The sequence below is a fragment of the Ursus arctos genome, unplaced genomic scaffold, assembly GCF_023065955.2.
Source record: "Ursus arctos isolate Adak ecotype North America unplaced genomic scaffold, UrsArc2.0 scaffold_24, whole genome shotgun sequence".
NCBI classification, from domain to species: Eukaryota; Metazoa; Chordata; class Mammalia; order Carnivora; family Ursidae; genus Ursus; species Ursus arctos.
Window position 1 is genome coordinate 6,643,092 of NW_026622919.1, and position 20,826 is coordinate 6,663,917.

Below are 20,826 nucleotides of genomic sequence, written 5' to 3' on the forward strand. Positions count from 1 at the left end.
TTAATCGAATTTAAATAACAAAAATTAAAAAATAGAAAAGGTAATTCTAAGAGAAATTTAAAAGTTATAATTAGAATTTAGTTGCCATTTTGGGTTTAATATACTTTGTCATGACTTCTATTATATAATATTATGTTTATTAGCTGTCTATTAATATCTTGGAAGATAACAATCTAAGAGATTGTTAACACAAAAAAAATTAAAAATAAATAAAATTGGTTCCAGTCCAATTGCCACGTCCTCTGCCTATGGCCAAGCGTCTTGTCTGTGGCTAAAGAAATGAACCTCGGTTGGCTAAGCAGACCCCACGACCTCTTCCTGCCTTGACCTGAGACCCACAGGAAGCCATGAAGCCTGCATGCCCTGGAGTGAACTTCCACCTAAGCTAATAGAAACCTCCAGTCGCAGGTTTGCAATTCCTGCCACCTGTCCCTATGAGGGCATTATGCTACTCCACCCATTGACGTCAGGGCTGGCCAATGAAGGAGGTGCCTAAGAGACATGAACCCCTCTAAACTGAAGCTCTGGGAGCCACTGTGTGGTTTCCCTCTTCCTGTTGCAGACAGAGGCTGCTCCTTCAGGCTGGGTCCCCAAGTGAAGGTGGCCCACTGCAGACATGTAACATGAGTGAGAGAGCAGCATCACTTAGAAAAAGCTGACCCATACAGCCCTGGGCACAACAGCCCTCTGTTTACCTGGAATGAAGGTGGAGAGAGGGCCTTTCTGGGAAAGTCTGTGGCTATGAATTGTCCCCTCCGCAGACTCAGACACTACCTTCCAAGGGAAGAGTGTTTAACGGTGCTTCCTGCACCTGCCTCGCCCCAACGGGGCTCCTCCAGGGAGACTAAGGAGCAGGTGACCCTTTCCTTGTTCCCAGGGCTGTGAGCAGCTCTTGGGGGCTCTGTCCTTACAGGGCTGGTGGTGTAAGACGGGCAGTGGGCTCAGAGTGGCCTCTCACTGGCAGATGGCTGTCACAGGAAGGACAGATCTATCCCTAAGAAGCCTTCCTGAGCTGCCTAGGCCAATTGCCGATGGAACCATCTCTGGGCTCAAAGAGGGACACACACCCATGCCACACACACACTCACCTGCCCCCAACTGTACGCAGCTGGGGCGAGCTGGGAAGGAGGGGGTGAGTTTGAATCCTAGCCTGAGAGCAATCATGTAACTCGCCTAGGGTCACGCAGCTAATAAACAGCGAGGTGGAACTTTCTGGGGCACGTCACAGATCATATTTGAGGGGGAATGATTTTCCTTTAAGGTCATGTTGAAAAGAAAATCCTAATCCTCAGGCGAAATGTCACAAGGACTAGTGAGAAGACGGTACAAAAATGAATATGAATCTTTGTAGCTCTTCCCGTACCCAGCCCCTAAGGGTTAACAAGGGAGCGATGGAGCCCAAGTAAATGGAAGCTAATGAAATGGAAAATCCTTCTGCTTCTAGCAAACTTCCTCCTTCCTAGCTCTGCCAGTTTCTGTGTCATCGTTGAGCACGTTGTGCAGGAAATGACCTTCCACCATAAGAGGGGAAGGTACACGCACACACACGCACACGCACACACACACTCATGCACACACACACAAAACATCAGAATATATAAGGTCTCCCAGTAGAGCAAAAAACAAGCAGGCAAGTTATTTACTGAAACATCCAGCTAAGAATGCTTGACGATGGGATCCCAGAATTTTAGGCTTTTCTATTTACGTGAATCTGAGTTCTTGGATAAGATATCTCAAATTTGTACCTGACTTTATAAGTCCTCTCAGGCTGTTTTGTGTCATTTGGCACATTTCTGGCCAAGTGCACCTGAGTTACTGAAACTTCAGTAGCCACGAGAATCTTGGGGCCCATTTAACCACATAGGTTAAAGGTGAGGTTTGAGGGTGGCTTGGTGCCAAAGTGCTGGGCCCTGGTCAAGAGCACGTGACCAAGACAGGAACCCATTCAAGGCCTCTGGGGGCTGGTGAGGCCAGACTGAGGGCTGGGGGTTGAAAAAGGCAGAGCCCACACCGAGAGGGGACCCAGCCTCACACTCTGCTCCAGCAAGAGCCAGAGACAGGGCCGGCGCATGGGGGTGCCCCTTCGTAGGCATGCCAGGCCCCCACTCAGAAGGGCTTGATTTAATGCTCCTTTGTCACTATCTTGAAATTATTGGGTTCTGGGGCAAAGGCATTTCCATTTTGCCCTGGGCCCTGCAAATAGAGGGTCTTGTCCAGAGAAGGCTTGGTCATGCCTTTTCTTCGCAGGACTGCTCATGCCAGCCACATTAGCCACAGGGCATTTGCTATTCATAGATGGGGGGCCGGGGAGGGTCGGGGGGTTGCTTGGAAAATCTAGGTGGAAGTCAGTGTGACCGCCTGGCTGAATGGCACCAGGGTGTGTCAGCTGCGGGTGAAGTTATGGTAAGGGTGTCATCTCAGAGGGAACAGAAACAAGAACTGTGCATTCAAGTGTGCTTCTGACGACGAACTTCAGCAAGCCGTCTACTGACCACATATGCCCTGAGCCCCTCGCTTCCCCCATTTTCTGAGCAGTGTGAGAAAAGAACCAAGAAGCTGAAGAAGGAAGCAGAGAAATGCCAAGAAAAGCAGAAGAGGAGACAGGGTCAGCGGGCCCTGGGCGAGAAGGCTCCAGCTGCAGCTGGAGAGACACCAGAGGGACGGGACCATGTGGTTGCCATCAGCTCTGCTGCTCTTCTGTGTCCCAGGTGAGCGGGGCTGGGCAGGTCAGGGTGACAGTGGTGTGGGGCAAGGCTGGCAATGGGGAAGGGAAGAGTTGAGGATACAAGCAAAGAGGGGAAGAGGTGAGCACGGAGAAGCCTCGACCAGGGGAAGAGGAGGAGTTATTAATGGTAAGATGAGAGCACACATGGAGCGCTAAAGAAATTGGCCACTTGAATCATCACTCCCACCATTCTGGAAATCAGGAATTCTGTCTTCTGCATCAGCTCTGGGGAGGAGAGCAGAAAACTAATACTAATTGGACTAACCACTGCACGACCCGACTTTCCCTGTAATCGAATCCAATTCTTATTGCAATCCTATGAAAACTAGAGACCAAGACACAGAGAGATGCAAATTATTTACTCTAGATCAGCTCATCGAAGGCAGCTTTCTTTCCAAGGTCATCACCTTTTTTTTTTTTTTAAATAATACGTTGGTCACTCAGTACATAAGCCCCCTTGTGAATAGGCATTTATGTATCCCAGGTGCTGACATAGGCCCCCATGGGGGGCCCTGTGTCTCTGACAGGTCTGGCCTGGCCCGGGGGCGGGGGCGGGGGGGGGGCTGCACTCTGAACCCCCCCGTCTCCCCCAAAGGTGACATGGCTGGAGACTTGTGGACATCCAACTCTGAGAGTTCCCATCAACACAGTTTCTCTCTTTTTTGTTTTGGACACTGGAAGGAAAATAACTTTATTACAAGTGGGGGGAAAAGTCAAGACAACTCACCAGTTTGCTCTGGTCCTATGCAAACACAAATGTAGCAATTAGAATACAAAGTAATCTGAGGTCAGAGCCAACTTTCAGAGCCCAAGCAGGAAAAAATCTGTATTACATTAATTCCCATTTCCCCTCCCTTCTAGCTGTATTAATCAAGGTGCACCAAAACCCTTAAAAATATCACTCCCAAAATAGGACACTAAAATTCAGAACATAAAGATACTCTGCATGATAAAGCTGACTGACCGATCTTAGACTTTTAAACCTTAACCAACTTTAAATAACAATGCTTTAGTTAAGTGACTAAATTAAAAAATAAATTTAAAAAATAAAGCACGTTTAAAACACCAAGTTTTAGTGACCAGGATAGGTAAAGTAATTTTATTATAAATTTGAGGATCTAAAAAGTAATTTGTTACATTTACAAAGATAAATCTGGCCCGTATCAAGCATGTCTGTCGTGCACAGTGACACGGGGCTTCTCGGGCAGGAGAAGATACACACAGCCCCACTGCCCTTCAGGGATGGGACCAGCCAGACGAAAAAAAAATTATACTGACTCAGAACTAGGTCACACTGATGAGATCAGTTTGGTTTACACTCTGGCATTGGGACGGCGAAGGTTCGGGATAGGTCTCATTGAAGGTTGCCTCCAGCAATGCAAGCGTCTCTTTTCCTATTTTTTTTTTTTTTAAGATTTTTTATTTATTTATGTGACAGAGAGACAGCCAGCGAGAGAGGGAACACAAGCAGGGAGAGTGGGAGAGGAAGAAGCAGGCTCCTAGCCGAGGAGCCCGATGTGGGACTCGATCCCGGAACGCCGGGATCACGCCCTGAGCCGAAGGCAGACACTTAACGACTGCGCTACCCAGGCGCCCCTCTTTTCCTACTTTTTATCTCAATGATACGGAGGAGACTTTCTGTAATTAAGGAGAGTTGTGATTCAATTGGTCTGTAAACCTGAGTCTGAAAATGCATAGGAGCTGGTTGACGTAAGAAGACCGACGCCAGGCAAAGGGAAAACACAGAGGCCGGGGTTCTAGACCGTGACAGTCCAGCCACAGAGGTGCTGCGGGCAAGTCATGACAAGCCCAGCAGGGGGGCCATTCACACAAGGGCCAGAAGAGACCTCAAGCTAAGCCAGCGTCCTGCTTCTAAAGGAGATAAATGTGTCTAGCCAGTTACTTGCCCTTGCACTCAGAGGATGGAACCCGAGGTCTCTTTTACTTTGTAATGATGTTTTTAAGATTACTAAAGGCAGCATCTTTGAAGTCAGAGCTGTAGGAAGCATCGGGGGCTTGTGGGGTCCAGAGCAATCACGGTCCGGGTCAGGAGAGGAGCGAGCAGCACCCAGAGGCCGCTGAGACAGAGGGGAGAGCACCCTGGTGCTTCAGGGGATGAGTTTACTCCCAGGGGCCATTAGGCAACAATGCCAGTTGACAATTTTGGCTCTCGCCACTGGGGGAAGGGCGCTGCTGGTAATTAGTGGGGGAGGGGCCAGGGGTTTTGCTGAACTTTCTACCGTGCACCTGGGAGTCGGGACTTTCTTTTCCAGAGCCTGGTGGGCAGGAAGCTTGCTGTGGGGGTAGAGGGTGGGGTGGGGGGACACGGTGCTGAATCAGGTTCAGGGTCTGGGTGTAACAGAGCGTTCCTGACAATGTTTTCTCATCCAGCCCTGAGGAAGCAGCCCCACATGTTCAAGGCTGGGGCTTAAGCAACTGAAAGAGGAAGCAGAGTGGGAACCTTGCCCTGAAGGGTCCACCCACCCCCACTCAGGTGCCCCTATAGCCTAACCCCAGTTGGGAGCAATTGTATAGAGAAGATTCAGTGTTGTTGCCCCCATGGCCCCCAGCCCCAAGTCTGTGTCTGGAGGACCTCAGGCTGGGGCATTTTGCGCCCTTGAGCACAGATCCTCAACCTCCCCACTGCTGACGATGGGCCTGGATCATTCTGTGTCGAGGGGCTGTCTTGTGCCCTGTAGGACGCTTAGCAGCATCCCTGGCCTCTCCCCACTGGATGCCAGTAGCAGCTGACCACCCCTCAAGCTGTGACAACCAGAAATGTCTTCAAACATTGCCGAATGTCTCCTGGGGGGGCACTGTCACCCCCAGTTGAGGGCCACTGCTTTGCAGACTGTGGGTGGTTAGACAGACAGCCTTGTGATGGCGAATATCGGTCAGTGGGCCACTTGAGCTTGCTTTCTGGGAAACGCAGTGAGAAAATGCAAGGTATTTAGAATGAAGAAGCAAAACATTTAATTTCTCTTCTAATTTTAGAATAAAAAACAGGAAAGCCTCATATTCTGTGGATGACAATGTATTGCCTGGATAGGTGGATGGAGGGAGGTAAGAATGGATGGATGGGTGGACAGATGGATAGACGGACAGACAGAAGGATGACAGGTAGGTAGAGGACATGCACAATTCTTTTTCAGAAGTTTGGCATTAGGTATCCCTTTGCCCTGGGTTACCACCCTTCCTTGCTAAGAGCAGGTCAGACAATAGCCATGCCTTGGAGTGATGAGGACCGTTCAGGTGTCTGGGGCTGGCATGGCTCTTCAGGCAGGAAGCACAGAGTTTAGGAGGCTGCGTCCTGATTATTTAAAACTGGGGCCTCCAGGGCGACTGGAGGAGGGAGGACAGTGTCAAAGCCTTGGAGGTGGCGCAGAGCTAGAGATGAGGCCCAGGGCATGCCAAGGTTGGTGGGTGGCTGCCGAGGGGTGGGGGAAGGAGCAGCGTGGAGCAGGGAGTCCCTGAAGACGTTAGGTGATGGCAAGTGTTGCCAAAGGATTCTGTCCTGGGAGGAAAATCCAAGTGCGTTTATCCTTAAATCATAGCCAAAATGAACCCCTTCCTGATGGCCTCTTTATACCCCCTGGCCACTCCCATCTCCCGTGTGACATAGACCTTGAGCAAGAGGTTCCACCCGAACAAGAGGGGTTATAAGCTTGGGGTCTACAGATGATCATTTGGGAAGGGGACCTGCCAGAAAGAAGCTGATGGCTTCTTCTAGCTCTCAATACTGCTCTTCGTCTGGCCTTCCTTGGTTCCCATTCTTGTTTCCTGTTTCCTATTCCATCTGCCTGTTCATCCACGCATCCGTCCATCCATTTATCTGGAGTATACTCAGTGGCGTCATCAGTTCTTGGTGATGGACGAGCACAACAGCTGTTTTCTCTCATGACTGATATATCTGGGAACCCAGAACCTGTCTGGGGCCACCCCAAATCTCCCGCTCCCCCCACATTCTAAGTTGGCTGAGCACACACAGGCTGGGCATGGCCTCTAGAGTCTCAGAATCCCACACCAAGCATCTCCTCGGGTCTCCCCCCTTGTGTCTGCCAACAGCCCATACCTCCCTGGTTCCTACCCCTCCCCCCTCCAGCCTCAGGGTGACATCTGGGCTTCCAGGGGACATGACCCCTCAAGGCCCCTCCAGCCCAGGCTCTTCAGGTGAAGAAAACATTGATGGTGTCTTTCAGGCTCTTTGTCTCTGAGTGGCCCCAGCACTGTGATGGGCACCGTGGGGGGATCCCTGGGCGTGCAGTGTCGGTACGAGGAGAAATACAAGACTTTTACCAAATACTGGTGCCGGCAACCATGCCTGCCACTTTGGAACCAGCTTGTGGCCACCGGACAGTCTGAGGAAGAGATGAGGAGTGGCCGCGTGTCCATCGTGGACCATTCTGGAGACCTCGCCTTCACTGTGACCTTGGAGAACCTCACTGCAGCTGATGCAGGAAAGTACAGGTGTGGGATCGCAACAATAATGCACGAAGAAGGACTCCATGGATTCCTGCCTGACCTCTTTTTCCAGGTTCAAGTGTTTGTGTCCCCCAGGTAAGACCCTGCTTTTCTCCACTGCCACGGAAGACGGGATCTGAGCTCATCCCTGCAGAGCACTGGAGGAAATCTCAACTCAGGAGAAAAGAATCAGGCCAGGTGTTTGGGCCTCAGAGACTCAGGGCCAAGTGGGCTGGGTGGGTGTGAGTGCGTGGGAAATGTGGGTGCATGGGAGTGTGCACGAGTGTGAAAGAGCATGCCTGTGCATGCGTGTGTGAGAGACTATGTGTGCAAGCCCATGAGAATGAGGGAGGGTGTGAGTGTGACATCCTGCCGCTAGCCCAGGTCCTGATAAGAGCTGCGGGCCTCTGGAATTCTGAGGCTGGTGTGGATATGGAGGGCCCTGGGACATGTGTCTCTATCAGGACCAGGGGCTTGTGCTGCCCTCCTGTCCTCACAAAGTTGTGTGTCCCTGTTTTCTGACTTCCCTGACTTGATCTCTGCAGTCTTCTGGCAGGGTGGACAAGGAAGGGGGGCTGCACGGCTGGGGGTGGGACCTGAGGCCTATCTCCTGTGCCAACATACAAACATTTCTGTTTCCAGTGAGATGAGGGACGCTGAAGTGCTTAATGGGGAAGGCGATGCTTCTCTGGTCCTGGATTATGATATGTCCCCCTGCAGAGCAGATTGGGATGGTGTTGAATGGGGATATGCCACACTCTGCCAGGCCTGGGTCTGGCTAGGGGGAGATGGTGGTCCCAGAAGCTCTGTGCAGCCCCTTCCCTGGGTTCCCTCTGCTTTGTGAAGTCTCAGAGAGTTTCTGGGAGCCAGAACCTCCTGGGTCCCCTCATCTCCCTTTCTCTCCGTTCCTCACCACCACAACCTCAGGTGTCTGCTGCGTCCTTATGCTCAAGGTCAAGACTTGAGCTGAAGGACAAGATCTGGGGTCCTGAGCAAGGGGCTGTTTGGCCTGGTACCAACGAGCTTTGATGCCGATATTGACTTTTGAGGCCACAGGACCTGGGCACAAAGGCAGATGCAGGAAAGACAGAACCGGGGCCTCCTGTCCCGGAGGAAACTCCTACCCATCACTGCGTCCCTCCCACAGGTCCCCGCGCGGCAGCGTCCACTTCCTGCTCCTCATTCTCCTCAAGGTGCCCCTGTTTCTGATGATGCTCAGTGCCGTCCTCTGGGTCAACAGGCCTCAGTGGGCAGTTTGTGGGACACGGAGTCGGCCTGCTGAAGACAACCTGCAGCCCTCCTTGCCCGTCCATACCCTGTCCAGAGACACCGCCGCTCAGACTAGAGAAGGAAGAACTTCGGACCCCAACCTTCTATCTCTTCTGACCTTGTTGCCAAAAACTGGTAAATAAAAAAAAAAAGCTTGAAAAAACGCAATAAAATATCTCACACACACGTGTGCGTATACCGTAGACGTGCATAGGGCTTGGCTGGGAGAAGGGGAAAACATTCCCCAGGACTCCTAACGTCCCGGCAGACAGCGCCAAGCACAGCCTGGCTGGCCAGGGGTGCCCAAGGTGAGGGAGGGCCTGCTTTTTGGTGACCTTGCCCTCCTGAGAACCCCCAGTGCAGCCTCTCCACTCAACATTCCTTCCTTTCTCCATCCACTCACCAAACAGTCACCAGGAGCCTGCGTAGCGCCGGGCTTGTGTCTGGGTGCTGGGGATATAGCGGTCAACAAAACTTGGGCTTTCTATTCTGAAGGTGATTTCAGAAACTAAAGAAATAAAGAATATCGGTTTATAAGAAGTGTCATGAAGAAGAATGGATGAGAGTTCAGAGGATGGGGTGACAGTGGACAGGGAGAGCTTCTTCGTTATTATTATTATCATTATTATTATTTTTATTACTATGTTCAGTTAGCCACTGTATTGTGCATCTTAGTTTTTGATGTAGTGATCAATGATTCATTAGTTACGGATCACACCCCGTGCTCATCACAACACGCGCCCTCCTCAATACCCATCACCCGGCTGCTCCATTCCCAGCCTCCCCTCTGAAAGCCTCAGTTTGTTTCCCGGAGTCCATAGTCTCTCATGGTTCGTCTCCCCCTCTGGTTCTGCCCCCCGCCCTTCATTTTCCCTTCCTTCTTCTAATGTCCTCCCTGCTATTCCTTATGTTCCACAAATAACTGAAACCATAGGATAATTGTCTGTCTCTGCTTGACTACTGAGCATTTATCCCAAAGATGTAGATGTAAAATTTTTTTACTTTAATTCAATTAATTAACATCTAAGGTATTACTAGTTTCAGAGGGAGAGTTCACTGATTCATGAGTCTTATGTAACACCCAGGGCTCATTACACCCCGTGCCCTCCTTAATGTCCATCACCCAGTTACTCCATCCCCCACCCCACTCCCCTCCAGCAATCCTCAGTTTGTTTCCTATGATTAAGAGTCTCTTATGCTTTGTACAATAGGCATTTCTAGTTCCCAAGTCCTGGATGAGAAGGAAGGTAACAACCAGAGGACACCTCCTGTAGTTCTTCAAGCCACCAAAAGATGGCGATAGTGGCCACTTGCAGAACTTCTGGGCAGACTCTCTTCAAGGGACTGAAAATAATTCTGCTCTAAGGGGATTGCTTCTCAGCTGCTGAGTCCCTCCTGGCTGATTCATTGCTCTGATCCTGGCCACCCCCGGGGTTAGAACTAGACCCACTGCACCCTGATGACCTTTCCTCCCCAGGCTGAGTTCCACAGCCTGCCTCACTCCCCAAGCCCCATCCTGTTCATCAGCCTGAGCTGGTGGCTTAGGAATCCCTGTGTCTCCCTTGGGGCCAACTAGAGGGGGACCCAACATTCACAGGTGCAGAGCTCAAGGAGCAACCAGGGGTCTGGATTCCCGAGGGTAGTTCAGATTGGATTAGTCGGGGCCCTACCACCTGTGCCCGGGAAGGGGCTAGAACCAGGCAGAAAGACAGGGCACGTGTGACTCCAGCCCAGGGCTTCAGCTTTATTGAAGCAGCACCCACACGGCTCCTCTGGGTTCTTTCCCCCTGGAAGAGGGAGAGAGAGCCGGTGCCCCCTACTGAGCGTGGGCAGCTGGCTTGGATCTTGGTGTGGTGACAAAGGACAGTGCAACGCTTCCTCTAATTGCCCAGGAGTGAGGGAAGCAGCTCTCTCAAGACTCACTATGACCAGTGCCAGCAAGGTCTGAGGAAAGGCGGCGGAGGGGATGAGAAGCGAGGAGACAGAGGTGCCAGGACCAAGAGAGATGGGCAGGAACGGGCAGGAGGTTGGGGTGGGAGGGTCTATCCTGCAGCGCAGGGACAGAGGGCTGCCTTTTGCTTCTGGCCTGGCATCCCATGAACAGCCTCAAAGGTCATCTCTAACATTATCTCCTAACTGAATTATCTGTACAATCAGGGCTGCGCTGACATACATGTTTATCCTACTATTTCTACGTGTGTTTTCTTCCTACCAAACCACAAATAAATTGACATTTTAATTCAGGCATCATTTTTATAACCTAATTAATTAAGCCTTATGATCATTTCTATATCGAAAACTTGATTCATGAGCTTTACACATTTCAAATACACTATATATATATATATATATATATATATATTTTTTTTTTTTTTTTTTTTTTTTGGTCCCCGGAGTGCCCACACTGTCCCTTCAGCCATAAGCTCTCAGCATCTCTCGAGCCCTGGTGCACACGGCCCAAGGGCCTCTGCTCCTCATCCCCTTCTACTCAGAGCCTCAACAGATGGCTGAGGCCCGCCCACCCCAGGGAGAGCAACCGACCTCACTGAGTCCCTGGATTCCAATGCTCATCTCATCCAGAAACATCCTCCCAGACACACCCACACATAGTCTTCCATCTGAGCAGCCCGTGGCCAGGTAACCCATGACATTCTCCGTCACCCCGCGGACTCTAACCTGATGTCAAGTTTCTGTTGTAATCGCTCTGCCCACCTGCTGGGTCTCCCAACGTCCCAGCTCAACCAGGAGCTGCAGAAACTGAAGTGTTTTCAGAAGAGGGGAAGGGAGAGAGAGAAGGGGGAGATGGTGGTGGGCTGAGAAGCCTGAGGGAACAGTGAGTCTCTGTCAAGTTTCTCAGTTTGGGTTGCAATGGCCACCAGCTGCCGAACAAACCCTGTCATTCTTCTTCCTGGGTCTGAGGATGGTGCTTTGCGCTCTTGCTGGCTCTTGGCCACTGTCTCCCTGCCAGAGTCATGGTCTGAGGGAAAGGCCCTTGAGCAGTTGTGCCAGAGGAATCTGGGTTCGAATCCTGCCATCATCGCTTCCAATATGCTTCTGGTCGGTTTGCTGACTGAGCTGTTGGCAGGAAGCTAGGGGATGGGGGGAGATTATGTAAAGACATGAAAGTAAACCTCCCCCCAAAATCAAGCAAAGTTTCAGAGGGATGCTTTCATGTTTTAGTTTTTGGTTTTTACATTCCTTTTTTTTTTTTTTAAGATTTTATTTATTTATTTGACAGAGAGAGACAGCCAGCGAGAGAGGGAACACAAGCAGGGGGAGTGGGAGAGGAAGATGCAGGCTCATAGCGGAGGAGCCTGATGTGGGACTCGATCCCATAACGCCGGGATCACGCCCTGAGCCGAAGGCAGACGCTTAACGACTGCGCCACCCAGGCGCCCCTGGGTTTTACATTCTTTGATTGGAGAGTCGCACAAGAGCAGGACATCGCACAAATCCGAAATCCACAGCTTACTGACGTTTTAGGAAGGGATATCCTTCCTGGCCTCCACTCAGATCACATCTCCTCGTCCTTCGACAGGGGTCCTGTGCATTGTATCAGGTGGGTGTGTGGCCCACAGGTATGGCGGAAGCAGCGGTATACAACTTGCAAGGATAACTCATAAATGTATTGTGTCTTGCTCTTTCTGGGACACACACTCGGAGGAAGCTGGGCGCCTTATCATGAAGACACTAACGTAGTTGTATTGGGCGAGGAGCTAAGGTCTCCAGGCAACAACCATGTGAGGGCTCCATCTTGGAAGCAGCTCCTCCAGGCCAGGGCAGCCGTCCGATGAGTACAGCCTGGTCAACATCCTGACCACAACCTCGTGCAAGGACACCCTGAGCCACAACCACCCACAGGAGCCACTCTCCGATTCGTGACTCTAGGGACGTGTGAGAGAATAAATACTTATTGTTTCCAGACACGAAGTTTTGGGGGAATCTGTTATGCCGCCATCGACATCGAATCTGTTGGACCACCCTTTCCTAGGGCCTATGTCTGCAGCCAATTGAGTCCTTATTCATTCAGTCAGTCGCTCATTTGCTCACAAGGAAACATTTACCATCTGTCATTTGTCACATGGTGCTGTTGGGCGCTGGGTCATCTGTGATGAATGAAACAGACCCAGAACGCTGCTATGATATGAGGTCTAGCCTAGTGGGGGAGATGGATAGAAACCACCAACATATAACATACTCACAAGGTTTGATGAACTACGGAGGAAGCAAGCAGCGGTTGGTGATGGAGACAACTGGCTGCCCCACAGGAAGAGTGATCTGGGAGGCCTTTCTGCGGGAGTGACATCCAAGGTGAAATCTAAAGAAGAAGAAGGACCATGGCAGAGAGATGAGGTGGGCAAAGGATCCAGGGAGAGGGACAAGCAGATGCGAAGGCCTTGGGCAGGGACGGGCACTGTGGCTGGAGCACGGGGACATTGGGGTGGGGGAGTAAAATGGAACCGCAGAACCCAGCAGTATCTGCGTCCACTCAGGCCACGTAAGCCAAGCAAGGAGAGTGGGTTTTCTGAAGGGTGTGGGACAATGGGTGTACTTCAGGAGGAAGAGAGGATATGGGCAGACGGAGAGTGCTAGAAGAAGTATTAGTGGGGAGTGGCAGAGAGAGGAATCCTGAGTGACAGGGTCTGGTTGCAGTAACTCTCGGAATATTGTTGCCTTTCACCTGGATAAGATAGTGTGGAGGAGGGGCGGATCTGGGGACAGAGTGTTTAGGGGACTTGAGAGACCTGGGTGTGCATGACATGAGGAGCTGGCCTAACCCAGGCAGGACGTCGGACCCTGCACCCTGACCTGCCTCCCAACCATTTCCAGCATAAATTCACCCCAATCCCATCATGTCATGAGAACAAGCCACTCTGAGACAGCACAGACCCACCTCCCCACTTCCTGGCAAGGACCGTCCCCCATCTGCACCTTGAAGAGGCCCCGGTCACCCCTGTGAACCCAAAAGGGACACTGGCAGCCAGTGCTTTGTCAGACCACCCTCTTGTTACACAACCGCCCCTCCTGCCCCTGCATGGAGAGAAGCCCAGTCTCAGCTTCACATGTCCCCAGCGTCCCCTAACCTCCTTCAATCTCTGGACACTCTTGTCCATTGTCAGTACTCTGCCCTGCGAGTCACAGTAGAGTGGACTTTCCAGAGAAGAAAGAGTCAAATGTGAGGAGCTCAAGGGGTGGGTGACGCCTGCTCCACGTCCATGTCTGGACAACAGGGAAACACACAGGAGGGAAGCACAGCCTTGGGGATTTGTACCCTGGCTGGGAATGCAGAACCCAAATGGGACCTTTGAACACATGAGGTCACAGTGCCAAGTTGTGGGGCCAGAGAAGAGCAGGGTCCCATGGGGACTGTGGGTGCCTGGAGCTGCAGGCTGGGGGGTCCTAACACCCCTTGGTCACCTCTGATGCCTGAGAGGATGGGCTACTGGGGGCTCCACCCCAGACATGGTCCATCCTGACCACAAGGAAGTGACATGTCATGCGGGTGAGGAAGTCCCTCAGAGCAGGAAATGTTCAAGTGTGGCCACACTCTGTGGGATGAGTGTGGACAGTGAGAGGAGCAGCTGTGGACTGTGGAAGGGACAGCAATCTGAATGCCATCTTGGACCAGGAGCTGTCCTGACATTGGGATTGAGAGGATCCGGGTCACCAGGACGAGGGCTCTGCCTCGGACCGGGCTGCTTCTCTTCCCAGCTTCCTGCACCCCGACCGGCTTGAGTCACCGTGGAAGAAGATCGTGAGACCAAACACAGAAGATCGTGAGACCAAACACAGATCGTGAGACGAGGAAGCAAAGAGGCCTCGGAAAGCAGAAGTGGGCCGTGGAGACCGGACCCTCTGTGAGGAGGCTTGAAATTGCCCCCCCTCAGGAGCCTGGCTTTGCAGGGGGGTGACGTCTGTGCTGTAGACATGACCCCGGGGAACGGGAGGCCGTGGCTGCCCGTAGCTCTGCTCCTTCTGCAGGTCCCAGGTGAGCGGGGCTGAGCCTGGGCTGGGAAGTCTGCCCTGAGTGGGAGGGAGGGAGACAGGGGACGGGGTGTGGGGCGGCCCAGGGGATGGAGGGAGGACGTGGGAGGGAGGAGGGAGAGGAGAGAAGATTCTAGGGTCGGCCAGCACTGCCTCAGCAGTGACCAGGAGGATTCAGTGTATAAAGCAGGTGAGTCGTGTCCACTATAGTGGACAGAGCTGCCCGGACGATGGGGGGAGGAGGTCCTACACACCTGTACTGCAGTGTCACAGTCAGAAACGAGGTCTCAGCACATTACACACACACACACACACACACACACACACACCATGGACACCCTCTCCTTGTGCCACTCTGTGAGGAGGGAACTACATCTCCTCCCTCTGGTCTCAGGAAAAGCCTGTCTCCTGCCAAGTTCTCCTCCAGACCCCAAGGGCCCTTGAGGGACTCAAGAGTCTCTTGACTCCGGGTCCCCTAGACCCAGGCCCATCTGATGAGGACCCACACTTGGCTGTGTTTTCCAGGCTGTTCGTCTCTGAGTGGCCCCAACTCCACAATGGGCACCGTGGGGGGATCCCTGAGTGTGCAGTGTCGGTACGAGGAGAAATTCAGAGAGACTGCCAAATACTGGTGCAAAACCCCATGTTTGAGGGATATTGTGGTGACCAAAGAGGCAGACAGAGAAGTGAGGACCGGTCGTGTGTCCATCAGGGACCATCGTGCAGACCTCACCTTCACAGTGACCTTGGAGAACCTCACAGAGGATGATGCAGGAACGTACCGGTGTGGGATGGATACATCAGGGCTCCCAGGATATATGATCGATCTCACCTTCCGCGTTGTGGTGTCTGTGAGCCCAGGTGAGCTGTGCACACCCCTCCCCCAGCGCCAGCGCCAGGCCTGCCTGAGACTGGGCTGATCACCCGACCCTGTCAGGAAAGTGCTGGGGCCTAGGATAGAAGAGTGGGATGAGGATGGGGTGGGTGAAGATGTGCCTGTATGTGTGTGTGTGTGTGTGTGTGTGTGTGTCCGTGTGTGTGTGTGTGTGTGTGCATGTATTGTGTCTGGTATCTGTCCGTGTGTGTGTCTAGGTGTGTGTGCATTTGTGTGTGCGGGGTGGTGTGGTCTGCACACTCACACAAGCCCGTGCACCCTCGGGCTGTCCTGGGCGCCTCTCCGTGCCCCGTCCTGACACACTCTCCCAACTAAAGCTTTCCCAGGGTGGGCAGTGGGACTGGCCCTGCGTCTGGGGTCGGCTGCCTTCCTGTCCTGACAAGGGTCCTGTCCACGCTGAAGGGGAACCGAGTCTCTTCCCGGACCTCTCTCATCCTCCCAATGGAGAACGGGACCCCTAGGGCATTCGCTCCTCCCCCTGACTGGCCGCCATGACCCCGGGGCTCTAACAGGACATCACTGTGTCATGGATGGTTCCTGAGGTGCCAGTGTCACAGCTGTGTTCCTGGGGGTCTGCAGCAGACTCGACAGGGGCCCAAGAAGGAGCCCCAGACCCTGATGTGGGGCTTCTGTGAGCATTCGGGGACCACCCTGCCCCTCCAGCTTGACACACCCCAACCTTGTCTAGCACCTTGTTCCCACAGGAGGAGACCCAGAGAAACCCCTGAAAGCTCCCCTCAGACAAAGGAGAAGAACAATGAGAAAAATGAGTTCTCAGCTCTTATGGTTCCAAATTTACTTCCTTGTGCTGCTAAGAATTCTTTACTAGAACCCTGTTTTTGTTTCCTAACAACCAGAGGGAGGTCATCCATCTAAGTGGGTAGATTTGTATCTTGGGTTCTTATCCTGATGTTGTCCCTGGTTCCTCTGAGGTTGTTCTTATGGGTCTTCGATTCTCTCACCCGGACATTTCCCTGCCAGGCTCTTTGTGGGATCCTAGGTAACAGTGAGGAGCCGAGCATCCTGGGACACCACCGGCTGTGTGAGGGAAAGACCTCTGTCCAGCTGGCTTCAGGACAGTCCACTATCTGTGGGGTCCCCCGGGTGTGTGTCTGTCTCTCTAGATCTTTCTGTCTATCTTTCTGTCCTGTGGCCACCCAGGGCCATAGGTCTGGCTGACTGTTCGGGGGCCGAGTGCTTTGAGGTCCAGGGTCCCATCATTCAGTGTAGACTCTGCCGAGTGCCCTGTTTCATGACCCTCACTGCAGACATCAGCCCTGCTAAGGGCCCTGCACCCACCCCCAGCTCTGGCTCCCTCTCTACAGAGTAAACCTCACCCCAACCTCTTTCAGGGGAACCAAGGTGTGGGGTGGCTGAGCCCGGAGCCCTGGGCCCTTTGCACACACTCTCACATGCCGTGGGGAGCAAGACGACTCTCCCTCTGAAAGCGCCCCCCCTGGCCAGGGTGCACGTGGAGAGGGCCCAGGGGGAGGGCCAGAGTTCCAGGCAGGCCGCAGTGTGGCTGAGGGGGGATGTGGAGCCAGGACATCTGTCGTGATGGCCCAAGTGACCAGGACTATGTGAGTCAGAGCCACAGAGCTGACGGAGGGTGGGAGAGCCCGAGGGAGGACAGCAGGCCTGACATGTGCTTCTCCCTCAGCCCGCACGGCAGCCCCCAGCTCTCTGAGGCCTACCAGCATCCCAGGTCTTCACACGACCCTGCCGGCCCCCACGTGGAGCACCGTGACCCTGCAGGAGACCCCCAATCCCAGCCAACATCCTGGGTAAGGGGCTATCAGGGGAGACCTTTGACACCTGGGTGATTGCTCGGCAACACGGAGGGCTGAGGCACGAGGGTGTGACTGTCTCAGCCTAGGTCCCTCACTTCTTTACCAATGCCATCCCTGATGGTGCAAGTCCTACCAAGGTCCAGGTGCTGTCTAGGGATACGGCTCTGGGCCACCAAGACACCATCCTGCTGACACTTTGACCCAGTGAAGGAGTCAACCCGTTCATCAGTAGACGTAATGCCAGTTCGTGATGAATGCTTGGGGGCAATAGGACAGACGGGTCGGGGAGAGCCTGTGTGGGAGGGCGACGGGGCGACGGCATTTCTGTTTAATACACAATGGTCTGGAGGCCTGGCCTGTGAGAGGACGTTTCCCTGGAGACCTGTAGGATTTGGGGAGCCGACACTCGGGTATCTGCAGAGGTCCGGCTCTGGGGACAGGGAAGAGCACCTACAAGTGTTCTGCAAAGGGGGGCTCAGGACCCAGCCCAGGCCAGGTGCTCTGGGGGCCCCTGCACACTCTCTCCCCTGCTTCCCCCTCTGTCATCCCCCGCGCAGGCCCTCACTGGAGACCAGGCTTCTAAGGGAGAGGAGAGGTAACTGTGGTCATCCATTCCCTCCACCATTAACCCCTGAATGTCAAGGCTAAGGGTTGGAGGCCCCACAGAGGCGCCAGAAGCTCCCTGGGACTGAAGCAAACATTCATGGGAAATACTGTCTATGGGAGAGCAGACATCAGACAAGTAACCCCGGCAGTCGTGTCTAGTCCACAGACAGGGTAACCCCCAGTGGGGAGGGCTTAGGTAGAACCCTTTTCCCGGCCCAGGTCCTGCCTGCTCCCCAGCATCTCCCTCACGACACTCCAATGGCGGGACCCTTTCCATGTCCACATCCTGTCTCAAGGGCAATTGTTAGCCTGAAGGTCACAGGAGGGGTCTGTTGGGTGGGGCTGCCCCGCCCACGGACCCACCTGGGACTGATGTCTGTGTGGACTATTGTGGCCTCAGGACATGGGTGCAGGGACAGAAGGAAACGGGGGGTACCAGGGTGTCTCCCTGAAGATGTGGTCACTGCCTGTCACCGTGTCCCCCACAGGTCCCTGCTCAGCAATATCTACTTCCTGCTCCTGGTCTTCCTGGAGGTGCCCGTGCTTCTGAGCATGCTCAGTGCTGTCCTCTGGGTGAACAGGCCTCAGGGGCCTTGGGTGGAGGTCGATTCAGCCGGATAATGAAAACCAGCAAGACCAATTTTCCACTGATGACCCGCCCGGGAACACAGCCCATCTGATGGATGGGAATGGCCTTCTGACCAATACATCCAGCCATTGTCCATATTTCTATTAGAATACTCTAAACTTTTTTGGTAACTTTTCCTGCAATGTATTATAGACACAAAGATTGTTTCCAATAAATGCATACCCCTTAAGCCCGGAATACTCTTCAACCCTTGGGTGCCCACGTCATAGCTTGAGTAATAAACATCGTTCATATTTCTGAAGTCCCAGGCTCCCCTCTGAGGAAACCAACTATGAATTTCACATTCATGTTTTCCTTGTTTTCCTCATGGGTTTGCCATATATATGCATATATTTTTTCAAACGATATACTTATATGTTTTAGCAGTCCCCACGTTTACTTTTATTTTTTCTAGCTTTATTTAGATATAACTGACATATAATATTAAGTGAGCCGAAGGGGTAGGGTATGTTGATTTAATGCACATATATTGCGAACTGATTATTACTGTGGGGTTAGCTAACATCCCACCATGTCTCATCACTACTGTTTCTTTTTTGTGGTGAGAACATGTAATATCTTCTCTCTTAGCAACTTTCAAGTGTTTAATAGGACATTATTAACTGTAGTCGCCATGCTATGCATAGGTCTCCAGAATGTATTCTTCTTATAATCGGAAGTCTGTATCCTTTGACCAATCCAATTAAAACATGGGCAGAGAGGGGTGCCTGGGTGGCTCAGTTGGTTAAGCACCCACCTCTTGATTTCAGCTCATGAGCTCAAGCCCCATGTCAGGCTCAGCATCGAGCTCCACACTGAGCTCGTGGAGCCTGCTTAAGATTCTCTCCCTCTTCCCCTCCACTCATGCTCTCTCAGTCTCTCTCTCTCTCAAAAAAAAAAAAGGGCAGATGAACTGAATAGACATTTTTCCAAAGAAGACATATTAATGGCCACAGGTACATAAAAAAGTGCTCCACATCCCTTTGTCAGGCAAAGGCAAATCAGAACCACGATGAAACATCATCTCACACCTGTCAGAATGGCCATCACCAAAACGACAAGAGAGAGGAAGCATTGGTGAGAATGTGGAGGAATGGAAACCCGTGTGCACTGTTAGGGGAACTCTAAACTGGTCGAAGGAGCTGGTGAGTGGGTGCTCAGAAAGCACTTGTAAGTAGAAGAGCAGGGCACAGACCTGTATCCCCGCAATTACTCTTCCCCCTTGAGCTGGCCTGGCTGCATGGGGACACCAGCAGGGACACCCTGCCCCATCTGTGCAGAACAAGGTGGGCTCCAACCCCTTTGCACATCCCACACTCCCATGAGCCCTTCTGCTCTGAGCTCTCCCCTATGATCACCTCTGGTCCACTTTGTGTGGCATTTGCCCCTTGCTCTCAGCCCAGACAGGGAACTCAACTAATTTCTCAATTTTGACACAAGATTATTCACGCAAGGATGGTGCACATGGGGCAAACTTTCCTGAAGGATTGACATGAAGAAGAGAGTTTCCATCTCAGAGTCAGGGAAAGGAGAGATTGAGATTCAAACAGCCTTATGCTTTTAAAACCCATTGGCCCTGTTCCTGAGTCCTGCTCCCAGGTGACGGCTGTCCTAACATCTCCACCTTCCTTCAGACCAGCTCTCGACAAAACACATAGACCCGATTAATAGTTCTACTCATCACAGTCTGTGTTGATGAAAACCTCCCATATGTTTTTTATTTTTAATTAATTTTTAAAGATTTATTTATTTATGAGAGAGAGAGCAGAGGGAGAGAGAGAGAATCTCAAGCGAACTCCCCACTAGTGCTGAGCCCAACGCGGGGCCCGATCCCAAGACCCTGAGATCATGACACGAGCCGAAACCAAGAGTAAGCCACTTAATTGACTGAGCCACTCAGGGACCCCCAACATATTTTTTAAAAAACGAGACCAATCACGTTATAGGAATTGTTATTTTGTTGTTGCTGTTACTGGGCTGTATGAGCTCTTTACATATTTGGGATATTTACCCCTTACCTGCTATATGAGTTGCCAATATTTCTGCCCATTCTGTGGGTTATCTTTTTATTTTATTGTTTCTATTGTGCACAAGTTTTTAATTTGATGCAGTCCTACTTATTAATTTTTGCTTTTGTTTCTTGTGCTTTTGGTGTCACGTCTAAAAAGTATTGCCAAGACCAATGTCAAGGAGCTTTTCCCCTGTTATCTCCTGTAAGTGTCACAGTTTTGGGTCTTAAATTTAAGTTTTAATCCATTTTAAGTTACTATTTGTGAGCTGTCCAGTTTCATTCTTCTGCAAACGGTTCTCCCGTTTTCCTATCACCATTTCTTGACGGGACTGTACTTTGCCCCATTGGCTATTCTTGGCTCCCTTGTCAAATATTATTAGTTGACTTTCTATGTGGGAGCTTATTCGTAGGCTTTCAATTCTGCTCTATATGTTTTGTCTTTTTAAAGTTTTTTTT

General features: G+C 51.9%; 2 protein-coding genes across 2 annotated transcripts; both read left to right on the forward strand.

The window, feature by feature from the left end:
* Positions 1 to 2,531: 2,531 nt before the first annotated feature.
* On the forward strand, positions 2,532 to 8,630 carry LOC113265197 (protein CD300H-like). The gene is made up of 3 exons (XM_026512296.4): positions 2,532 to 2,708; positions 6,925 to 7,282; positions 8,334 to 8,630. Exons 1-3 carry the CDS (start codon positions 2,669 to 2,671, stop codon positions 8,596 to 8,598), a joined length of 663 nt encoding a protein of 220 aa, XP_026368081.1. The 5' UTR covers positions 2,532 to 2,668; the 3' UTR covers positions 8,599 to 8,630.
* A 5,362-nt stretch (positions 8,631 to 13,992) lies between these two features.
* Positions 13,993 to 20,625, forward strand: LOC113265198 (CMRF35-like molecule 6). Its single transcript, XM_026512299.4, has 4 exons — positions 13,993 to 14,444; positions 14,966 to 15,301; positions 16,996 to 17,119; positions 18,220 to 20,625. The coding sequence occupies exons 1-4, from the start codon at positions 14,384 to 14,386 to the stop codon at positions 18,350 to 18,352; spliced, it is 654 nt and encodes a 217-aa protein (XP_026368084.1). The 5' UTR covers positions 13,993 to 14,383; the 3' UTR covers positions 18,353 to 20,625.
* Positions 20,626 to 20,826: the final 201 nt, after the last annotated feature.